We start from the raw sequence: 24563 nt of genomic DNA on the forward strand, positions 1-24563 counted from the left end.
AATGGAAGGAAAGACTACACCCAAGGTCTTATTGACCTACCTGCCAGCCTGCGCATGGTGGGTAATAAAAGTTTATTGAAAATTAGGGAAAAAATCATGCATTTTAATTATTCTAAAAGGGATTATGATGTAGCATATGAAGAACCTCCCCCCTCCTCCACAGGACAAAACTACCACCCTTCCACCAGTCAACTCTCCAAACAGCACAGATTTAAAAATCTTGCAATTTTATTTGCATATAAAGGCCGCTAGATATAGAATATCACAATAAATTTAAAGAAACAACAACTTTCCTAAATTTCAAGGTAACATAAAATAGAATAAAGCTCAACAGCATTTACAATGGGAAAACAGAAATGACTATTAGCGACAATATTTTGTGCTAGCGAAGATTGCATCAACACACAGTGCAAAATGGGAGAGGGGGGAGAGGAAGTAAGAAGACAATTCAGGGCATTTAAATAGAAAGGACAACTAAGCCTTATTTTAGTTAGCTTCCATTGCATCCATTTAATTCTATACACGCTTGTAACTGTACCTAGATTTAACTCAAGCTCTTTAAGACCTTGAGTTCTGAGAATATGTGTCAGTTCCTTCGGACTTCTGAGGTGCAGCCACACAGCATCCCACCACAGTTGTACTGTCCTTGGCAATGTTAAACTCCTAACTTAGAGTACACACACAAAAAAATACTTATATATATAAACCCATACTGAAAAGGAGTCTGCACACTCATTTTTTTTTTACTGCATGAAATACCTGCTGTTTACAGGTTCCATTTCCATATTTTTAAAGCTAAAATAATTTAAAAGAAACAAACAAACAATGAGACCTTGTAAAACCACGATATGGATCTCACTAGCTAAGCCATCCTTTAAATGAGGGCTGTTGTCTTCCCTTGACACATGTCTTCTTTCCAGCAAGAATGTGACGAGAAGGCTTTTTCCATACCTACTTCAGTTGAGAAGATTGTTTAAAATCAGGGCCACATCTGCAAAAATTAAGCATTACCAAGAATACGACAACAACAAAACATTAAAAAATAAAATACTTAAAACAATACTCTTAAACAGTTGTGCAAATCTGGGTGGTTTTTAAAACACTGTCTACCTGTTTCCATTTTTTTTTTCTTTTTCTTCCAGCTTAAAGCATATTAAAATAAGACTTCTTTCACTTTTTAAAAGAAAGCTTGGCTGTCCTTTGGCGAACACTAACAATTTACAATGGCGTGGCCTTTGAAAAATCAGAAGTCATTTTACAAATTCACAATGCTCCTTTGATTTCCAATGGGTGCCCCATTTAGAAATAATAATAATAATAATAATATAATAATAATAATAATAATAATAATAAAGAAGCACAACCTCTAGCATCAATTTTTTTGTTGTTGTTTGTTTCGACAATTTACAAAAAGAACTCACAGCATTTGGAAATAAACAAGTAAGAGAATGTAAGTTTATAATTAGAAAAATGGCAGTTTGTAGACCTTCCCTCATATTCCAATAAGATAGTTAGAGCTTCAGGAACCTTGTGGGTTCGGAAGGTCAAATATAATCGGAGGGTTGGTCGGTTGAAAGCTGACTGTACATGTTGAGGCATTGATGTACGTTGTGTAGCCATCGGTCATGATGCCGTAACCTGTGGGGAGATGGTGTCACAGTTACTGTAATGTATACAAATGATGGTGGCTGAACGCGGGGCCATCAGGCAAGGAAAACAAGAAAGCCTTTGTCAGTGGGGCAGGAGTTGAAATTCAGCTGAGCCTGCCTGCCCAGATCTAACAACTTTCAGGAGCTGATGTCTGATTTTATCCTATTTTCTTTAAAGGGTGGTGGTGGTGGGGGGGAAATTCTCCACTTCAACAAAGAGTGATTCTTTTTTTCTTATTTAAACACTAGACTTGTCAGGGAATGACTGTGATTTCTTTAGTAGGGAGAATAAAGAAAAATACTGACCCCCATCTCTTTTAAAAATAGCATTTTCACTTCAAAGCCCTGGTATGAACTATTGAGTTCTAGGGAAGGAAGTGAGTAATGTAGGAGTAACTCCTCAGGGACAAACAGACCAAATTCCAAGTGGGCTTCAGGGCAGGTGAAGGGAAAGAACTCTGGGAGTTGGGAGATGTGGATACTGGGCTTCCATTTCTATGAGATAAACTGTCTCTGTGAGAGTTAACCATACGTAATTTTACCTTGAGTTCTGTGGCTTTGATGCGGAGTTGCATTTCAAAGTTTCATTCAAAAGCATCTACTAATCAACTGTCCAAGTGATGTACAGAAACATCACCATAGGCCACTGTTTCCTGAGCTTAACCTGAGCACTAGATCACACAAAATCAATCCCTGCCTGCAGTAGAAACCTCTTGGAAGTGACCTATTGGAAGAAAGCTAAGAAAACTTCCCTGGAACTCTGGCATGTATGCTTCTTTTATAATTTTATATGATTAATTTTAGGACGTTTGGAAGTTTGCATATTTCCCTGGATACCATCTATTTGCTCTCCAGCTTCTGCAACTAAGTTTGCAATTCTATATCGATATCAAGCTCTTAAGGCATGTAAAAATATAGCCATGAAGAAATAAAATTACCAGGATTTAGAGAAATCACTGTTAAGGTTTTTTTTTTCCATTTGCTAAAATTTCTGCAAGTAAGCCTGTGGAGAGCTTAATGAGGGTCAATGGAAAAATCTCTTAAGAAAAGAAAAGAGGCATTTAAAATGTGCACTGTTTAGTTCTGGGGTCAAAAAGTCTTGTTATCTCTCTCCATCAAGAGGTTGGTATTTGCCCTCTCTCTGCCCTCTTCAGCTGTCTTAAGTGAATAAAGGCGAGACAAGTTTATTTGAATATGATCTCCTCCCTTTTAAGCTAGTTTATTATTTTGAGACTTTAGTGGAATTCCCCAATTGTCTGGATAGTTTAAAGCTAATTAATGATTTAAATTTTAAAAAGTGTGTGTGTGTGGGGGGTGGAATGCAAACTCAAAGGAATGCTGCAGGAATTCAAACCAGTTTTCAAGATAATGGTCCCCCTGAAATGCAATTGAGATATGAGGTCCCATCTCTGGTCTCCCCTCCCTGCATCATATCATAGAGAAGTACCCTCCTTTGTGGAGTCAGAGGAGTTGATATCTGCTGCTGCCTGCTTTGGGGGAGCTGCATCCCTCCTTCCAGTCACTCAGCTGGTGCCTGCACTTGGAGCAAGCTGAATTTTCTCTGGCCTCAGTAGGATGCTTTTTCAATATGCTCTTTATTACATGCATAACCAGGAAGCCACTGGATTTGTGGACTTTGAAAAGCAAACTTTGTTTTTTGCTTCGTCAGGCACATAGCCTTATACACCTCAACTTGACTGCAGTTTCATAAATTATTGCAGGGAGCAGCTGCAAGCAGGATCCGGGGAGAATATGGCGGCTGCCCACATAAACGCACCAATTGCACACAAACATGTGTCCCTGGCAGAGCCGGTGAGCTCAGAAAACCTAAGGCCTGCTGAAGGAGGGCTTTGTGTCTGCACAAAAGCCAGTTACCTCTGGTTTGAAAAAGGCAAGAGAAGCAAACAAAACCTAGAGCCATCCCTGAAACCTCCCGTGAAGCTTCAGCTCTGTGATCCTGACTCAGTTTACCTTGAAAGGCAGAAAATGGCAACTGGACCAGTTCCCTAATACTTAGGGGAGATTTAATTGCTATGTTTAATCTCAGCCTGAGCTCATTGTGTCGCTGATTTCTGAGAAATCTGAAACAGTTTTCTGACGTTAGCAAGGGAAACATCCATCTTCAAATGTGCTGGTTCCTTCTGCTTCTGTTGTATATCCTTCACTGCAGGGCCACAGTTATTTTTCAGAGAATGCCTTGTCTTCCTGGGTCTTTTTATGCATTTCATATGAAACATAATATTTATAGGTAGGCATGAACTATAAAAGCTTTAAATAGCTTCTAATATCCAGGGCATTTCTTCTAACTCTCTTAAAGAGAAAATTTGTCTTTACGTACCTCAGGCTTGCATTGCCGCAGTGATTATCAAATATTCCTCATTACAGCCCTGAGATTCTAAGCTGCCTGGGGGAATGCTGGGTTTGTGGTAAGGTGGGCCAGACAGGGTTCCTATGCTCTACTCTCTGTAAAAGAGAGCAAGCAGTTCCATATGAAATATTTATCAGCTCTATGTGCAGATTTTTCTCACAAGATTTCATCTTATTAAAGGATTCCACTGCCAAAATGTTTAAAAACCACTGCTCTAGTTATTCCCAGTCTAGCTAAGGTCTTCCTTTGCAGTGAGTCATGAATCCCTTTTTGCTTACCTTCATGAATTCCACCAAACACATGGAGCTTGGGTCGGACTCGCCTCTGGACCGTGTTTAACAGCTCTACGCAGCCCACCCTTTGAAGCTCCTTTGGAACCCAGTCTCGAAAACCTAAGGGTGAAATGCAATCAATACTCTTAATTTTCTCTCTTCAGGTAAGGTTTCATTTAGACTTTCAGGAAGCCATAACTCACAGAAGGATTATTACATTATCTGTAATCCCAGCCTCTCCATTAAAGCTCACAATGGCTTTTAAGAAACTTTTCACTCGTCGCTTTGTCTTCTTTAGGTTCTTGATTTTTTTTTCCATCCCCCCCCCCCCGTTAATTAACATTTTTTTTTCCTGTAAGGAATTTGATTTATTCAGCCATGGGTTTCAAATCTTCTTCATGGGGCTCAAATGACATTTATTCATTTATTCCCGGCAGCCCAATAATATCTCTTTCTCCCTCGATTCAGTTACTTTCTTTTTTAAATTTTATCTTTCTTATACTTTCTGAGAGCAGTTTACTTACAAAATGGTTCAGAGACAGAACAGGGAGGGACTATCTGTGAACTGGACACAAGATCCCTTGCTCTCTTTGAAGACATCAGCTCTTAACCCTTGGTGGTTCCCGTGACCAGTGCTTTGGAATGCCCATTGCTTCTCCACTCTATGGCAACAGGCAACAATATGACCTCATGGTGGCATCCAGCAAGTTGGGGCTAATTGACTACTTTTAAAGTAAAAGCCACTTAGTGCTACGCTTAATGCAGGAAATCTATAAAAACAGACATCAATTATAGCAAAAGTCAGCTATCTGGATGATTATGGTCTGAAATGAAATCTATACACCCCAGAAGGATGGAGCATGAGGAAGGCAGGTGGGATGAAAGGCTAAATCATAATCTGTGGGAATCCATTTTAATGGTTCCATTAGGTTATTTCTACTGTTTAGAAATGATCGGGCAGAAAGAGGCAGCTTTCTGCAGACATGAATATTTAGTGTCTCTGTAAAGACAGGTTAACTGGGTGTGGGAAGTGACCAGAGAATCTGGGAAGAACATCAGATGAAAGTGGAGGTTCCTGATAAAAAATCAAACCAGGATGTTCAAAACTTTTTAACAAGAGGGGAAAATCCTAAATCCACAGTGACTGGCATATTATCTCATGGATGTGTTTTTCTTGAATGGTTTGATAAAATTTGTGAATTAACTTTTCAATTCAAAGTCACATTCTAAGTAATACGTATAGTCCAGTAAATGTTTCTATACTGAAGATGCCCAAAGCCCTGACAATAAATAGCCAAAGGAACATCATGACTGAATCCAATCAGATTAGGCTGCTCAGGCAGATGGATAAAGTTGGATGGGATAGCAGCTCTGTAAGGTTGGTTACTCAGGTACCTTGACTAGGTAACGAACACTGATAAGAGTATTTAGCTAGCAAATTAACAATTTAGCAAGTGTAAGTGGTTGTCAAATGGGAAATTAATTGATTATGGCTTGATAAAGGCTGTCACCAAGTAAAACCTTTGAAAACATGGTTGGGGTAATATGGAGAAGGGATATGCTTGAGGACAGTGATTCCGCCTGTAACACTTCCATGTCTGCAACTGGCTCCTCTTCCCTCGCTTCTCCATCATTGAAATGAGCCACCATGGCCTATGTTCTCGTCCTCCCTTTCCCTCTTTGCAAACCATGGAATGCTCCCCTCCTAAAGGAAAGATAGCAGCACCAAATGGCTTGGAGATCTACAAAGATCAAATTTGCATTGGGGATGAATATGAGAAAGTTTAGGCTGACAGAGGAGGGAGGGGACATGGATAACAATCCCACACCAAGAAATGTCGTGAGGATCATTTATATTCGCATGACTCCCCGCTCTCAAAACAAGATTATCAAGAAAACTCTTTTAGTACTGTACAATCAAAAATAGATAACAAGAGTAGATTTCCTGTCATGTTTCTTTTACCACAATAATAATAATGATTAAAAAGACACCCCCCACCCCCATTTAAAGTGAAACATCTGAGTTTTCTGAGTGCATTTTAGATGGACAACAGGGTCCTTGCACAAGGGGTACTGAGTAGATGGGGGACCAGGTGGTAGGTCCTGGTTGAAAAATATTCTATGGCTAAGTCAAACCATAACAAGCTCATGAATAGTTAAGGATAATTATATAAATCAATAATCATCTTCTGTCCCATAATCTGGGTCCCTAGGGGATGGCTTTGAAGCACACAGACAATATAAACCTGGCTGCAGCCCCAAGGTGCCTATAGAATGAGTATCCTTAAGTAACTTTCAACATAAGTCCTTACTGAACACTTTAACTTAAAAAAAAAGTCTTTTCTCATATAATCAGCTCAAATGTTAAACTTTAAAGATCCCCCAGGTTCCAGCATTATGTGGAAAAGTAAAATGAGCTCCTTTGAACAAAAGTTTCCATCATTTCATTGCCATTCAAAAGCCCTGCGATTGGTAGGTCCATGTCTTCTTTCCGTTCCCCACTCCCCCTTAACTCCAAAGTGAATACAGTTCTTAAAATAAATTATCAAGCTCAAAAGACTGGGGGGCTCCATACTCATTTGATTTTTCCCTGACTCGACTAAATCAAAAAATTTAATTTCACGAACACCTGTAAGCCTTGCAGAACTGCTGAGTTTAATTATCATACTGGGTTTCTTTAAAGACATTGACTTTTTCTTTTTGTATTCACTATTTTTTTTTTTTGGAGGAAAATGATCATATCCCTAAAGCATTATTCATTATGCTTGGGAAAAAAAGTCATCTCCTATGACAAAAGGGGAACCTTTACTTTACTCACCTAGAGGAGGTCCATGTGTCATGAGGATGTCGATGCCCTCAGGGATGAGGTTCCACTTGTCCAGTAGAGACTGACCTCTGGGTAGGTTAAAGCCCCATCCATTAAACCACGGGGTCCTTTGGGGGAGATAATGCACATGGTATCAGGCCAGCACAGCCACATCCCCATTCTACGATATTTCTCTTTCGCACACATTCCCCCACAGTTTGCATTGCTCTCTTTTCTCTTTTTGATGGTTGGCCCTGGCAGCAGGATGCTTTTTTGTTGACTGCTTCAAAACCAATCCATTTGAAAGCAAGCGTGGAGCCTCCGAATTGTTCCACTAGAAAGGGGCACAGGAGCCTTTACAGTGGAGACTTTCCCAGCAGGCCTCTATCAAAATCTTGACAATGCTTTGTCTTCCCCCAAATCTCAGTGCTTCCTAAGATACCCGGCCCTGATCCAAAGCATTTTCCAGCTTTCCTGGAGTGCCTCAGAGCTAAGAAATTCCGTCAGTACTCCTTGACCCTCCCCATCACTATAGAAGTACTTCACCAGAAAGATTCTTACTAAAGTCTTCTGAGAAAAAGGACAAGGGATTTGAGGCAAACTCTGTGTCCACTGAGATGTCAAGAATACTCAGGACTGAAACTACTGAAAAAAATATGGGGACATTCCAAAGTAAAAAAAGAAAAAAAAAAAGGTCACAGTGAACAAAAGACAAATAAGGAACTGGGGAACAAACTTGACCAAATGACGCTGTTATATACTGTGTGCACGTACAAATATGTCACGACAAATTCCACCATTATGTATAATTCTAAGGCATAAGAAAAAAGCGAGTGAGGGATTTTCTTCCTGCCACCAAAGGGAAGATCTGGGGACATCACTGGTCACTCTGGAATCCACTCCCCTGACAGTGATTGTGAGCACTATACTGGAACTTCTGCTCCAGGAATCAATAAGGAATAGAATGAGAGTCTCTGTCCATCTGATGAATGTTCTAATTAGGGCCGACAATGTCTCATTTATAAATGTGCCATTTATAATTATGGGAGAAGGATCATTTTTTTCTTCTCTATGAAGACTATAACATTAGTATAATGCAGTTCCTAGTACTGTCTTATTCCAAAATGTCTACATATAACCAGTACTTTTTTGACACAAGTTTCTTGTTTTGTAGGGGAATTCCCATTTGCTAGGGCATGCATTTAAAAGACACTTTTCTGGCTAAGCCAAACTTCCTCTTTTGGCTTAACCTGCCCTTCCATACCTACTGAAAGAGGTGACCTAAAGGAAATATTAAAGATCTTCCCTGTCCATGCGCTTGGTGTGACCTTTGTGTGTCCTTGATGGGACATCTGAAGAATGCTGACTTCTGCTGGGTTTGGCTCACTCAGGAGAACTCAGACTCACTCGCTTATCTCAAGGCCACCAGTCAGTCCCTCCCCAGGGGATCTGGTTTGTTCTAGGGGATGACGTATCCTTGAGGGGACCACAGGTCATGCAGGTTGTTAGAAGGGAACTTTCTTTGTTCTCACTTTATTTAAGGAGCTCCATCGGGAATAAGACTTTGGAGTCTCACCAAGGAGAGGACACTCTGCCTGGGACTCCCCAGTGGGGACCCTGTAAAGCTGCCTTGGGAATCCCCAGCTACATGACTTCAGGTATTGGTGTTTCCCTGATCTGGTGATGTGTTTTCTTTTCTTTCTCTCTTACCTATCACTTATGCTTTTGTTCTTGCTTCCATATTATCACTCAAATAAATGCCAGCTTGTATAAAGAGAGTGCTATTGTCTATCAGATCTGACTTGCCAAATTCAGCAGCTACACACATACCTAACGCTTCAGTGTTACACAACCCTAACCTGGCTCTTCTCAGCTAATTAAACAGCTGGTGTCCTCTCAGGTAAAGACAATTATTGGCCAGATTAATGGAATTCTCTCAAGAATCTGGATTCAGAAACAGTGGCCGAGAATTCACTTGGTGATTGACATATGTAGTTGAGGCCAGAGACAGAAGGTCAGCTACAGGAAGTTATGTCAAAATCTACATTACAGGTGAGAACCTCCATTCCTGCAGAAATGGTGGAGAAAGTTCCAGAAAGAGGAGACTGTGTGGCCCCAGGTAGAGAGAGAAATCAAGAAAGTATCTGACTTATTTCCCAACAACTTTCCAAACCCCTGTGCCATGCACAGGGAGTTTACTTGTAATAACAAATGCTAATCATGATGGTGACAGCTGTCCTTTATTGTGTCAAGGCACTATTCTAAGTATTTCATTTGTATTAACACATTTAAACCTTGCAACAAGCTCCAGAGGTAGGTACCTTTATCATACTTATATTATAGATGAGAAAACTGAGGCACAGAGAGGTCAAGTAAATACAACCAATAACTTGGTTCCGAATCCCATACTCTTACCCATTACACAACTCCTCTTTTCTTATATATCACCTGAATTAACTTACTACTTGTCCTGGGTGAGCCTCTTCTAACTCTTTCAAGTTTGAAAGTCTTGTGGCTTGGAGCCAAGTAATATGCCAATTTCATGGTTCTGAAGTCCAGCAATAACATGGTGGAATAGACACCTGCTGTTTCTATAGACTGAGATCTTTTCTCCTTTTGGTGACAACATCTGAATTTCCTTTGGGAGCCACCTCCTCCCTAACTCAGTACATGAGCTTCTGGCAAGGCTGGCTCCATTCCTGCCCTTAGAGATGAAGCAAGTATTGTATCTCTCTAAACATAATTTGTTTAGGGATGTACATGTGACCTAAGCTGGGTCAATGAGAGTCATCCTCAGCATTTTATTGGTGCTGACTAAGAAAAAAAAAAATCCTGGTTTCTTCTCTGGCATCTTCAGTCTCAAGAACTATGTAAGCCTGGAACTGCCTGCGAGCTGTCTTAGCCTTTGCTTAAGAATCAAACCCAAGAAAGAGAGGACTCTGATGACCTGGCTGGACATATGGATCTAGCTATGTCGGATGTTGCCAGTGGAACTTTCCCAAGTACCTGAGGCAATAAAATCCTTTCCTTTTTATTAGCTTGTGTTAGATCTTATTTCTTGCAACTGAAAGAGTCTTACTACATATACTTATTGTATGTGGTATGAAAGTGGTAGGCGATAGTTTCTCTTACCCTAACAAAGAGGTTCATTTGTGACCCCTGGAACCTGTGAATATATTACGATATATGGCAAAGGGGAATTTAGCTGACCTTAAAATAGACAGATTACCTTGCAGTATTCAGTATTCAGTTGGCTTTGATGTTATTTTATTTGAGTGAGGGTTGAGCCCACAAAGGTGCCTAATAGTGGAACAAGGAGGGCAGAAGAGATCAGAGTGAAGCAATGTGATAAGATTCAACCCATTTTCACTACTGGTAAGGATGGTGGGAGACGACCAGTAGCCACAGAAAGTGGGGGGCCTCTAGCTGCTGAAAAAGCTAAGGATAAAAAACTCTCTCTCTCTCACAGAGAGCCTCCAGAAAGGAACACGACCCTGTCAACACCTGGATTTTTGTCCAGTCAGAACAGCACCAGATTGCTGACCGTCACTTTTTCTAAGGTAAATATGTGTTCTGTGAAGCTACTGCATTTGAGTTGATTTGTTACAGTGGAAACAGAAACGAATACAGTCAGTGCCTACCACGTTTCTGAGGCTATACTGTACAGGGGCTGTGAGTGGCACTGGCCGCCCCCCCTTGGCACATGCTCAATCCACGCAGTCCATCCACAGCCGCCTGCCGTGTTCCACTACCTGCACTGCTCCTGGAACCCTTAGAAAGCAATGCTCCTTTTGGAATCCCGGCCTGCTGGGGCAGCCCAGCCTCGCAGGCCTGGGGAGAATGCCAGGAGACCCTTTCAGAACTGCATTCATCATGGTGCTGTGCTCGCTCCAGTCTTCCAGCACTTCCTGCCTTCAGCTTCTCAAACATTTTCATTAGAGTCTAAAATACAGCTTTCTCAGTTTGGATGCCCATCCTCCAATTTACAGTGACTCCCTTCCAAGATTTGTCTTAAAAGTAAAAGCAAAACAAAACAGAATAACAACTTCAGAACCTAATGAAAATCCAGTAAGCATTTTGGCAGGGGAAAGACAGAGAGAAAAATAAGCAAAAACATCTGCTTTTCTAAATTTTGAGAAACAAGCTTCTGGGACTATGGTTCTTATTTGGATGGCAAATAAAGACGTGTTTGAAAGCACACTCAAGTTGTCGCTGCAAAGAGGGACTCTGATGTTATTTTATTTGAGTGGGGGTTGAACCCAGGTGTGCTATACCACAGAGCTACATCCCTAGCCCTTTTTATTTTTTATTTTCAGACAGGGTCTTGCTAAGTTGTTGAGAGCCTCGCTGAGTTGTTCAGGCTGGCCCCAAACTTGTGATCCTCCCGCCTCATCCTCCTAAGTTGCTGGGATTTTAGGAGTGCACCACTGTGCCCAATGTAGGGCTTTGATTTTGCTGAAGACAGGCAGCTCTGGGGTCCCAGGACAGGAGGTCCTTCCAGAGTCACAGCAAAAGACAAACTTTTTTTTTCCCCCAGTTTTCCCTTGTAGGATTTTCTCTCAGAAGTCCATAGTCAAATTCCCCCAGAAGATGTTCAGTTTTATAAGTTCTCAGTAAAAGAGTAAGACAAACTTGTGGTTTATAGATAACCCAAATTTCACTTTGTTAATGTTAACCCTTGTGGCAAAATCCAGATGTTTCTAAGTTCAGTATCACATTTTAAAATGTCTGGTTTTTATTTCAACTCAAACTTGTATATGTGTGAGAGTGAGAGTAGTTAAGTTATAGGAAAAGGAGCATGTATCAAGTCCCTGATATGCTTCACACAGAGATTTTACATAGACTATTGAATTCAGTTCCTCATCACAATCCTTAAGCCATGTTTTATCACTCTATGTTTAGATAAAAAACCTAAAATCAGTGATACCATGTAACTTGTCCAGTGAGTAAGATCTGAACCCAGACCTGCTGTTTACAAAGCCTATTCTTGTCTTGCACAAAGCCAACAAGAATCTTTTAACCCAATGTCAGTTTGGCTCTTAATATATAAAGTAAAAACATGGCTGTTCTATAGTCTCCTAGGCTGATTACTGTACAATTCCACAAGGTGCCATGGGATTGTACAACCAAAGTAGCCTTAAATAAAAACAGTGTGCCAGGCCTGACTGGGGTGTGGGGGCTTGATATTTATATAGAGGTAAGTCTTTTCATAGAGAGTGGCACTAGGAAAAGCAGCCCAGTGATGGGTTCCAGAATTATCCCGCATTGATTTAATAAATGGGGCATACAGAAGTGGAAAGACCTTTATTCTCATTCTGGCCTCATTTCATGAACCCACTTGCACCTTAGATGAGAGAATGACTTTCTTTGGGCTAGTTTCCTCATCGGAGAAATGAACAAATTGGTGGCCTCAATTATGGGATTTCAAGATTGCCTTTAGGTTGTGCAAATCTTATGAGAAGCCCAATATGCAAATCAGGGAAAAGGAGAGGCCCTGGTGCCCGGGGATGGGAGGAAGGAACTCAGAGCCTGCTCATTCAACCCCGCCCTCGCACCCTCCCCCTCCCAGGCCGAACATATGCGTCTTGACCAGAGAAGCTGGCCAAACCTGGAACTTGATGATCTTTCTATGATCTCAAAATTCTAACATTTTATCCTTCTGTGCAGATGATCGGGGTTGTGAGCAAGTACTGTGGATTGCTCTCAGTGAATTACCCAAATTGCCTGAGAGGGACCGAGTCCAGTGAGGGAGAAATATCTGAACAGAGCAGAGACTGAATGTGTCAGCGTCAATGAATAATGCTTTATCCAGTTCAGTTTCAACCTGAAACATGAAACCCCAGCAGAGAGCCCATCAGGGGTTCACTGGAAAATATGTGCACCGCCAACCTCCAGAGCCCCACAATGGGTTTTGTTCTGTAGCAATGGGGGGTGAGGGGGAAAAGGAGGGGAGAGGAATCCAAGGGAACAATGTCTATTGCCTGGGCCAAGCACTTAATAATTAGCTGTGACTAACAAACACCACATGGGAACCAACTTGTAAGAAAATGTCCCACAAAAGCACCTTATTGCCAGTGGGCCAATCTGAGCCTGCAGCCCAGCCCCTCCTACGGAGGAGGGATGAAAAAACCCTAGAAAGAAGGGGAGCAGCTCCATCTGCCCGGAAGTCACTGGACTCAGCGACTCTGAGAGATGCAAGCTGGGGATGCTTTCAAGGTACCCGCCCCCTGGCTCTTGAAATCACAGGCACTTGGCCTCTGGAATTCCAAGGGCTGGGGCTAAGGGAGTTAACACAGGCAGAACTTGTTCTAAATAATGCCAATACAAAACAGGTTTTCTATATGGAAGCAAGTTGAAATGAAATCTCTGCAAAGGTCATCTGTGTTTGCAGTACACAGTACATAGTGCAGGCAGAGGAGAGCCATCAGGCCATAAATCCAGGGAGGCTTGGACAGGCGAACGACTGTTTACTCCTCCACAAACTTCAGAGGGGACTGGCCATGGCCTGGGAAAGCAGATTAGGAAGTAAGACACTGGTGCTTGCTGTGCTCAGGTGTGCTACTCAGGGTTCCCAAGCGTGGTGCTGGTCAGTGTGCACAAATTTTTGATGGTGAGACAGGTCCTGCCTGGGCTGTCTGTACCACAAAGATTTGACTTCTTGGTAATATAGTCTCCTGGGTGCCTCTTGCAGGGATTAAGGCTTGGAAGCCCTGGGGCAGCTCCACTGGGGTTCTGCACAGTAGCTATGAAGGGTCAAGTCAAGGGCTCCCATAACATCCGGACTTAGGACCTAACAGGCTAGCTGTGCCACTTAGAGCAATGAGAATCTGGAGGCTCTATAAAAGTTAGCCATTCTTACTTTAGAGACCAAGGTTAAGAGTTTGGATTATGGAGCCAAACAGACCCATGTTCAAGTTCCAGACCTGCTGATTACGGACTTCTCTGAACTTCAGTTTCCTTGTCTTAAGAAAAAAAGAAAAGGACAGAAAAAAAAAAAAAAGAAATAAAAAGAAACCACTAATGATCAGAATCTTTCCTATGTCTAAAGAAATTAACTTATACAGAACTTTTGGCAGAGTACTGACTAGGAGTGTTAATGTACAACTTTTTAATTTGTATATGATATAGGTTAGCAAGGTACATGTGCATGCACACACATACACACACACACACACACACACGCACGCACACACAGTTGTTCATGTTTTTATTTCTTGAATTTTCCATGCAGGGACTCATCAAACTATAGACCCTCCAGCTGCAGGATTTTTTTAAAAAATTGCCAATGAACAGGCAGGTATTACTGGATGGCTGAACCGAGCCTGATTTCATCTGGCTGATGACTTATTAAAAGGCACTTCCTCAGTTCACTTTTGAGTGGAAGTTTTCCAGAGAGGCACTGGCTCATTCAGCCTCTCGTCCGCTCAGTGGCGCATACACAATCCTGCAGAACACCAGAGCACAGGGCAAAGCGGTTAGTCAAGGCTGCTTAGCCGGCTGGTACAGGTGGTTAGATTCTGACAAGATCTTAAATTGGGGAAGTTCAAGAAGAGGTTATTTTGGGTCCCCGGAATATTTATAATAGGGAGCTCAGAGAGGTTCGTTGGAGAAATTGACAAGCTACTAATTAATGCTCTCACTGCTGCCTGGCACCTCCATTAAGCAAAACTCAGAAACCGGGAGCCAATTTTCACATACACTTTCTCTCCTACATCCTGGCCCTTCAAGAATGGCAACCTTCTTCACGCCTGGCACTCCCAGCCACCACCGGCCCCTCTCCGACTGCACATCACACCGGGTCCAGGAGAACTAATTTAACCACCGCTGGTTAAAATCATCCCGCACTTCACAGAGCCTTTCACATGCCATGAAGCTGTCATGATAATTCTTGATCTCTAGCTCACCTGACAGCTCAGCCCTCCCTTGACTGCAAAGCTTCCCCTTCAGTTAGAAATAGCAGTTTCCTTGGCACCAGATGTGTCATCCTGAATATCCAGATGAAAGGCAGACGCCTGCCCCTTCCTCCTTCCTTCCCTCCCTCCCTCCCTTGTTTTCCCTTCTTAGCTCTGGATTTGAAGAAGCCAGCCTTCTCCCTCCACCTGTACCCAAATCTCTCCCCTTGGCAGCCTGCAAGTTACTCCTCCATGCAATTAAAAGGATGTCTTGCATTAGCCCACAGAGCAACTTCACACCTCGCGCATCAAGGAGACACATGCACCAATTGACATCACCGGGAGAGGGAGGGAAAATGTAACTCCAGGGCAGGATTTCCACCCCACCCAGCTGCCTGGGAAGCCTGTCTCACCACAGCAGCACTCAGCTGCCCCCAAAGGCAGTGGTGCCTCCCTCTCACCAGCTGTCTTGTCCCATCTCACCACTAGGACTTGGGAGCCTGGTCTTCTGCTATGAGGTCCTTGGGATGCAATGAGATGCGATTTTGATAAAGGGCAGGCCTGGGTGGCTAATGTGGTCTGTGTGCTGTGGACAGGAAAGGAAAAGATGGCATCTGAGATGATTCCCATGAGCCTCGTGAGCTACACACAGGGTTTCCCAAACCAAGGGAACACACACTGCAGTGTTTACGAACAGGCCAACTTTGTCCCCCCTCTTGTAACTAATAAGGAATAAGTGTGAGAATTAAGTCTCTGTTGCCCGTTTTCCTTGCTCTGCTGCAAAGGAGGTGGTATGAGCAGAGCTTGCTTTAGGAACCAAGAAAGAACAAAGGGCATCATGACCTGTTTTCAAACATGGAGTTGCTCTGAATTGTTAGAAAAAAATGTCATAGTATCTGCCCAGCCCTCTCAGGCATACTGGCCTTTGATCTTATAAACAAATTCATAGTAGAAAGAGGAATCTTTTCAATCTATTTCCTTCCCTATGACTGGGAGAAAGACTGTGCCCATCCATCACTCTGAGAGCCTAACAGGGCCAAGGAAGGATCATGGCAGGACTTGTACTAAAGTCTAGACAACCTCAGTTAGAACAAGGGTGGGCCCTGTTCAGACAAGGAAGTGGGAAGAAGGCCCTGGACTGAGCAGCCCCAATGGGACTTGTGTTGAGATCTGACCCCAGATAGGGAAGATTCTTCAAACAGGGACCTGACAACATCCATCCTCCAGATTTGAAAGAGAAGGGGAGGGTGACTAGATGAAGAGAAATAAAGAAAACAGTCATTGTGGTGAAATATACATAATATAAAAATTATCATTTTAAGTGTATAATTCAGTTGCATTAAGTACATTCACCATGGTGTGCAACCATCACCACTATCCATCTCCAAGTTACTTCAGCACCCCAAATAGAAATTCAGCACCCATTAAACCACAATGCCCCATTTGGATTTCCCCAGGCCCTGGTAACCATTATGTTACTCTCTGTCTCTATGACTTCGACTATTCTTGGTACCTCACATAAGTGGGGTCAGATAATTGTCTTTTTGTGTCCAGCTTACTTTACTTAGCATATTTTCAAGGCCACACTGTATCATGTATCAGCAATTCACTCCTTTTTGTGGCTGAATAATATTCTGTTGTTTGGTGTGCAGCATTCATTTTTTTTTTTTTCCATCTAAGGTTTTGAATGCTCAGTAGTGTCAGGTGCTAAACTTGGCCACAGGGGGACCCGTGGTAATAAGCTCCAGTCCCTTTCTCTGTGAAGTGCCACACTTGCTGGGTTGAAAGCCCAGTGAGGATAGGTTCAGTGAAGAACTTCGGGGGCATCTACTTATTCAACAGACTTCAGTTGGATCTCTGTTCAGAGCCAGGTTCTGGAAAGACAGGCACTAGAAATACCAATTTCAATTCAGTTTTTACAACCAACCTACAGCTCACTGTTTCGTAGGTAATGCTGCCCTGGTCAGAAGTCTTTAAACTATGGCCTTCATTTCTAAGCAACCTAATTTCAGAGGGACATCAGAATGATCTGAGAAATAATCTAGCAGTTCCAAGTCAACTGGCCCCTAGCCAAGAGGTGAGTTGGAGCAGGACTGTGGTGGGGAGGTCTCCGTTCCTTTCCTCCTGTGTGCTCCCTAATAAGGTTCTGCCATCAAAATCAGGGCCACAATGCACAAGAACCACACCCTGCTAGAGAAGGAGGCTGTGAGAGCAGCACAGGTCACATGCCTGGCTGGGCTGTAAAGCACAGGACCAACAGGACAAGAGAGGCGGCAGGAAGACAGTCAAGTACTTGGGAACTGGGCAGAGAACATCTATGTCTCCCCTTCCTCCTTTCTTACCTGGAGACGTGTCTCTGGAACCAAGCAGATAGAGAATTCTTGTCTAACTTGGATTTCCCAAAAGAGTAATAAGAAAAATAGGAAAGGTGGGTTTTCAGGATTAGCTGAATTTTGTCTTGTTACATGGAAAAATCTCAAGATCTGATTTTAAGGGATAGAGACAAACTATCCTTCCACATAGAGGGTAGTGCATTTTACTATGTTTGGTTTAGTTTAGAATGTGTTTGTGTGTGCATAATATATTAATGCCACTAATGCTGGTTTCTTCTGCATACTATGGACTATTTGGGGGTACCACAGGGATATGGCTGGAGAGAATTTTGCTGGTAAGAAATAATGTCTCTCAAAAAGTAGACCCAAAGAGAATAATTTATAAGTAGACAATAAAATCATAAAATATGAAAAGGTAGACTGGAAGTTCAGTGACCTCAGTCTGGTTCATCACTATGTTCCCAGCCCCCAGCATGAACAGATGCATAAGTATTTATCAATTGAACGGAGATAAGAACAAGTGTTCATGAAGAGCTACAAACTGCATAAGGAAATGTATACACCTTGATGTTCAGTAGAAAAGCCAAGTATTTTCTTCCCTAGTATTATCTTCAGTGCCAATTCAAGTATGTAAAAAGATGCTTAGAAAATAAAAAGAAACAAACCAATATGCTAAGTAGTTATCTTGGGGAGAAGAGTTATGGACTGTTTTCCCTCCCCCTTTCTATTATTTCTTACTTTCTAAAGTAATGACCACATATCATTTAGAGAGAAAAAAAATCAGTGTAAAAATCTTCACATGGCTAAATGTAAGTGAACTGTGGATGGAATAATTTGGAGAACTGAATATTTACATAGACTCTATTATTGGCATTTACTCCAGGGATTGGAAAAATTGGTGGATTTGGGAGACTTTTGCTCAGAACACCAACATAGGGTCTGCCTTCTTTTTCTCTACTCACTATTTTCATTGGTGGGATCAGAAAGGCATCTTTGACAGCAGAAGTCATTTATTCATTCAAGTACTTCAATACATATTTACTAAGCACCTATTTAGTGACAGGAACCACTTTGTTGGGTATACATCTTACATCCGACTGAGAAATTTCAGTGTAAATATCTGTACACATACTACAAATTGTTCTCAAATTTATTAGTTCACAAAAACTCTGAGAGGGTATTAATTAATACCTTGCTCACTTGAGAGCTTATTTGGGCAAGGTATTAATTATCTTAGAGAAAATAAGGTACAGAAATAGGAATTAGAGTGACTTGTCTAAGATCACCTATTCTAAAGTAGCATGAGCAGAACTTCGTAGCAAAGTATGGTTAACCTCATAAGCAGTGTTCAGAGTTAAATATAGGTTCAAATTTGTGCTTTCTACTCAGAAACATGGCATTGGGCAAGTTCATCCATGTGATCTCGGTTTTCAAATCTATAAAATATGGAGATAATAATAATAGTGACCATACAGGTTTGTCATGAGCACTAACTGTGATAATATATGCAATGCATTTAGCAGACAGTCTGGCCTATATCAGGAATCAAATGGTAGCTCTTGTCATCATTTTGATGAATGCTAACATCATTTTAAGGATTAACGCCACCAACCCCTTAGTTTTTGATTGGTAATTTATCTTCTTCATATAACCACAAAGTTTGCCTTCTCTCTACTTCTCAAGATTGAGGAGATACAACACAAAGCAATGGATGATGGCCTTAGACATGGATGAACCAGCTTTGTATAATGACAAGTGACTTGGGAATTAGAAGACAGGGGTTCCACTGATGGCTATCACTACTCACCTGCTGTGTAACCTTGAGCAACCTGAATTCCCGTGTCAGGAGTTGTAAAACGGGGTTAATGATTCCTATGAAACCTGCAAGTCTGTCAAACAAGTTCCAAGGGAAAGGAAAGCCCCTTCTGATGAAGCGTATTCTAATTCCCAGGTCGCTGCGTGTCTGCCTGGCCTGTTTGTGCTATTTGAAAGCTCAGAGGAATTGGAGTAAGTGACAAGTGGGTCAGATGTAAGTTAAAGTGCTGGCCTCCATTTATGTACCATTTTGGCTCTAAACGACTAGTTTCGGTCCAGACTGATTTAGTAAATTGAGAAAACTGTGACTGCACACTGGCAGCACACCCAATCAGAGGAACGAGTGAACAGCCTAAGCTGCCCCTTCAATTCAGAGGTTAAGGCAAGTACACAGGCCCGGTGTCTCCCTCACTGAGTGCCAGCCAGCCATATATTATTAATTGGGCTCAGCAAACATTATGAGCACCTTCTACTGCAAAACTCTGGCAAGGCGCTCTGGGGAGATCTAAATATGATGCGAGGCAATGGCCCACCCTTCACCAACCTGCCATCTGGTTGGGATAACAAGATAGTCACAAGCAAAACTGTTCTCCCCTATCTCTGCCCATTAAAATTTTACTGTGCCCTCAAGGCCTAACTCATAATTATAGTTTCCCCTAGAAGCTTCCCCCAGCCCCCTCAGCCTTTTGTTTAATCGTCATTTGTGGAGTTTATCATATTTTGCATTATCACTGGTGTGTGTGTGTGTGTGTGTGTGTGTGTGTGTGTGAGAGAGAGAGAGAGAGAGAGAGAGAGAGAGAGAGAGAGAGAGAGAATTTTCTCTTTTATTCTAACAAGCATTTGAGTCAAAGTCTTACTATGGTTATGTCTATCTTCCCCAATGGCCTGATCTGATATTAAGAAAATATTCCTACCATAGGCACATGTACGATTGCATGAATGTTGTGCTCTACTATTCTGCTCCATTTGTGTACAATGAATTGAAGAGCTTTCTGCTGTCATGCATAACTGATTAGAACTAATAAAAAAAGAAATATTCCCAATAATGAAAATCAAGGTCAGTTTAGAATAAGTGTGCAAGGAAGTGATTCAGATAATATATGTGACTGGAGATTAGTTTAGGGCAAGACAGGTTAATGTTGGTCTTTTAAAAAGCAAAAGATGTTTATAAATACCAGGCTTTATATATACATTATATATGTATATAAATATCACAGGACAGTCCTGTCCAATATGATAGCCACTCTGTGATGACTGAGCAACAGAGATGGAGCTAGTTTTGACACATATGTACTATTAAGTGTGAAAGACACACCACTTTATAAAAAAAAAAAGTGAAAATGCCCTAATAATTTTATATTGAATACATGGATAAATGTTCAAATGATAATATTTTAGATAACTGTGTCAAATGAACTATATTATTAAAATGAATTTGACTATTTTATTTTACTTTTTAATACAGCTGATAAGAAATTTTAAATTATATACGTGGTTCATCTTATGTTTGTATTGGACAATGCTGTCACAGACCATATAAATGCTTACAAAACTATGATTTAGTAATCCCTGCTTACACATTATATACTAACAAAATAATCCAAAAGCAAACAGAAATTCTATGCAGATTTGTCTACTGCAAGTGCTATTTATAAGAGCAAAACAATGGAAACAATTGCATCCTGCGTTCTGCTTTAAAAAGGAATGGTTAAGAAAATCATTTGGGTGTGGTGGCACGCTCCTGTAATCTCAGCTGCTTGGAAGGCTGAAGCAGGAGGATGGCAAATTTGAGATCCTGTCTGAAAATAATAAATAAAATAAAAAGGGCTGGGTAGGTAGTTTGGAGGTGAAAAGAATACTCTGGGTTCTCACCCCAGCACAGTGGGAAAAAAAACAGAATACCCATAAAATGTATACTATGCAAATATCACTTGTGAAGACTAGGTAGCAACACAGAAAATTCTTTAAAAAAATATTTAAAACCGGGCACGGTGACGCATGCCCATAATCCCAGCTTCTTGGGAGGCTGAGGAGGAGGATCATGAGTTTAAAGCCAGCCTCAGGAACTTAGCGAGGCACCAAGCAATTCAGTGAGATTTGTCTCTAAATAAAATACAAAGTAGGGCTGGGGATGTGGCTCAGGGGTTGAGTGCCCCTGAGTTCAATCCCTGGTAACTTCTTCAAAATTTTTTTGTAAATTTTTTTCTTTGCAGTTATACAGGAAAGCATACATGGAGTATAATTTCCCATTCTTGTGGTTGTACTGATGTGACATTACACTGGTCATGTATTCATATATGAACACAGAAAAGTTATGTCCAATTCATTTTAAGGTCTTTCCCATTCCCATTCCTCCTTTCCCCCTACTCTGTCCTGTCCAATCCAGTGAATCTCCCCTCCTCCCACTCACCCAGTGCAGAAAATTCTTAAGACAAAATAGTGCTTGAAAAAAATCCACCCACAACATACACTGCACAAGGTGTGTGAGTCTACATGCATTTATTTGCATGTAGGCCTGTTCCTCATCTGTCATGCTTACTGAATCATTCCTACACACCAGGCTCTGTCCTAAGGGAAGATTAGAATATGAAGTGAAAGAGGATAGAGGCACAGCCCAGTAAAGGGACAAAAGTGAGTAAAATGGAAATGTACACAAGGTGAGATGGCCACCAGAAGGAGGTCATACTCAGCTGTCCCAGGCTAAGAAGTGCCTGGGGAAAGTGAAGGGAAATAAAAGCTATTCTTTTAGTTGCAGTGTGGTGGTGGTGGTGGGGGTGGCGGTGATACCAGTTTTTTCTTGGATCCCCAGCTTCTTGGATTTTTACCATAAAAGGGCCGACTGGACGTGAACATGTGACTTCACGTTAAGCCTCTGCCACCAAGCAGGTGTTTGTGGTTGGCTCATGTCCGCTCCATGAGACAGGGAGCCCCTGAAGGGAGGCGCTGGAGTCCGGCCTCAGTCTGAGTGAGCTACTGCACTTCTGTAAGTGTGGACTTTGGCAAGTTCCTGCACTTCCAGAATCTCAGTTTCCTCATCTCTATGGGAAAAAATTATAATATCCACTTCATTAATACCTTGTCTAGAAAATTAAATAAAATAACCCACCAAAAGCTCCTGGAAGAGTGCATAATAAGCACTCCATAGAGTGGGTTTATTATTGTTATTATTAATGTATAGTTTAGGAAATAGCATGATACATTCTTGATCACAATGACCAAGCAGAGGGCCAGACCCACATGCTCCCTACACCCCTGCCTAGTTGCACTGGGCTACTTAACTTTAGTTTCTAGAATGTTTTATAACCATTGAATTTACTCCACCAAGGTTTTCTTTCCATTTTTTAATACTTTGAGAGGTGATGAAATTATAAATGTTCTATATAATGTGATATTGGAATAACTTACCAATTATTTGCTGTTTTTGACTTAGCAGCATAACTTTATAAAGTCAAACTGCACCCTCATTTCAAACTTGACTTTTTTTTTAGGTGGTAATCATTTGGTTCCAATCTACTCAGAATATTAAGCATGATTTATCATTATCTGGGTAACCTCTCATCATGGCAAAAACAGGACCAAGTCAATTGCTTCCTTGTTTCTTCAAAAGATGCTGATGAATTTAAGAAAAACCAAAAGCAGGAACATTTCATTTTTCTGACACTCAGTTCTGCTTTCTCTCTCTAGGTAAGTTTGCATGAAAACAAACTCTTGGTTTTATAAATAGGACATTAAGGTTTTCTAGAGGTGTCTGATGAAAACAAAGAGGGCTATAGTTTACTTCTTTATAGCTTTCAAAACAAAAACAAAACAAAAACAGCAGAATTTAACTAAATGGGCTATCTTGTATTTTTTAAAAGATATCCTTATGTGAGTCAGTTCTGATTTCTTGAAATGAAATTCCCCAGAAATTAGTTTTCTATGTTTACAGAAGTAATGATATCACAGTGTTTTTTTTCTTTTTATCTTTTTCAAAAAATATGCCCCAGAATGAATACTACATAGTGATGTAGTATTTTGCCATATAAAATATTTTTATACTTTTACCCTATAAAATATTCAAACAATTTCTTCTTGGAAACTATTTACTCTCAGGAGTATAATAATCATCAGATGCATAAGTTCTTGGCTATTTACTCACAAATTGAAGATGAACCCACTGGTCCACAATTTGTGAACTATACACTGAACTATATCTAGATTGCCTGGTTGGAACTTAAGTATTGTCTACAGAAATAATGCCAGGTTCCCATTCTAGCTCCCAGGAGTGGGTAATTCATATGACAACTAATATACAATGACAAGGATCATGTTGGAACAGTGTGAACATGGATAAGACGCCTCTGATTTTCAGCTCTAGTTACCAGGGACATATGTCTCCTTGCCTTGGTAGGATGAGGTTCCCCAACCTCCAATTTTGTGGTAGCCCTAGGGGCTGGGCACGGACAATGACTTAGAGACAGCTGAAGAGAGGCTTCCTGGTGTCACTTTCTAGGGTAGTGTTTTCCACATTATGCCTGATAGATCTGATCTGCTAGGATTGTTCTGGATAAAATCAGGTTCTGTGGTTAAATAAGTCTATAGTTGAATAAGTGCATTTCTCCCCCAGCTTGGAGGGATTAAGTGAACTTTACCATAGTAAAGTCTGGGAGAAGCCCTGTGGGAAAGAAACCTGTTTAACTTGATGTAACTGAACATGTTTCAAACATATTAGGCCACTATAAACCTTGTCCCACCTTTTAAAACAACATCTATGAATAATAGCGAACCTTTATATACAGATTGGGATGTGGCAGGTACTGTTGTAAGCACTTTCTGCATATGAACTCATTTAATATGCATGGCGTCTCTCCCAGGTAGATGCTATGACTAATCTTAGTTTATAGATGAGAAAACTAGGGCAATGAGAGGTTAAAGATTTTTCAAGGTCATAGAGAGGTCCCTGCTTATTCCCAATACCAAAATAAACCCTGGAAAACCAACCTCTTTGAAAACCACTTTAGGAAACAGTGTCCAATGGGCAGATCCAGGCCTATTCCAGATGGCCCCTGTCACCATTCCTTCTCCTACATTGGCTTCACTCTCATGTCCCCAGCCCATGAGTCTTTTGAGACTGAATTTAGATATTTTTCAGAGGGACAAAAGTGTTTATGTTTTGCAATGAAAAATGACAAAGTCTAAGGATGGGTCCTTTTTCACAGAAGAAAGATTCATCCACACTGTTTTCAGAGGAAATCCAGGTTTCCTGGATGCTGTTGTATTGGTTTTCTATTGCTGCTTTAACACATTTACACAAGCTAGTGACTTCACACAAATTTAGTATTTTACAGTTCTTGAAAGTTCCAGGTCCAAAATCAGTCACAGGAATTCTCTCTTCCTTAACAGCACCTTTGTAATCACCATCTCAGCTAACACTGCCCTGAACTGCAGA

The 24563-nt window shown here is 41.2% G+C and overlaps 1 protein-coding gene across 7 annotated transcripts in view; it reads right to left on the reverse strand.

The window, feature by feature from the left end:
- Nucleotides 1–218: 218 nt before the first annotated feature.
- The window catches only part of MPPED2 (metallophosphoesterase domain containing 2), a 179303-nt gene continuing 154958 nt past the window's right edge, over nucleotides 219–24563 (reverse strand). For all 7 annotated transcript variants that reach the window (XM_081278865.1, XM_081278861.1, XM_081278862.1 and 4 more), the window contains 3 exons: nucleotides 7108–7223; nucleotides 4296–4409; nucleotides 219–1638 (listed from right to left, as the gene is read on the reverse strand). In XM_081278865.1, coding sequence (XP_081134991.1) covers nucleotides 1520–1638; nucleotides 4296–4409; nucleotides 7108–7223 — 349 coding nt within the window. In that variant the 3' untranslated portion in view covers nucleotides 219–1519. The remainder of the gene's footprint in view (nucleotides 1639–4295; nucleotides 4410–7107; nucleotides 7224–24563) is intronic.

This window comes from Spermophilus citellus, assembly GCF_964194105.1.
Source record: "Spermophilus citellus genome assembly, chromosome: 2".
NCBI lineage: Eukaryota > Metazoa > Chordata > Mammalia > Rodentia > Sciuridae > Spermophilus > Spermophilus citellus.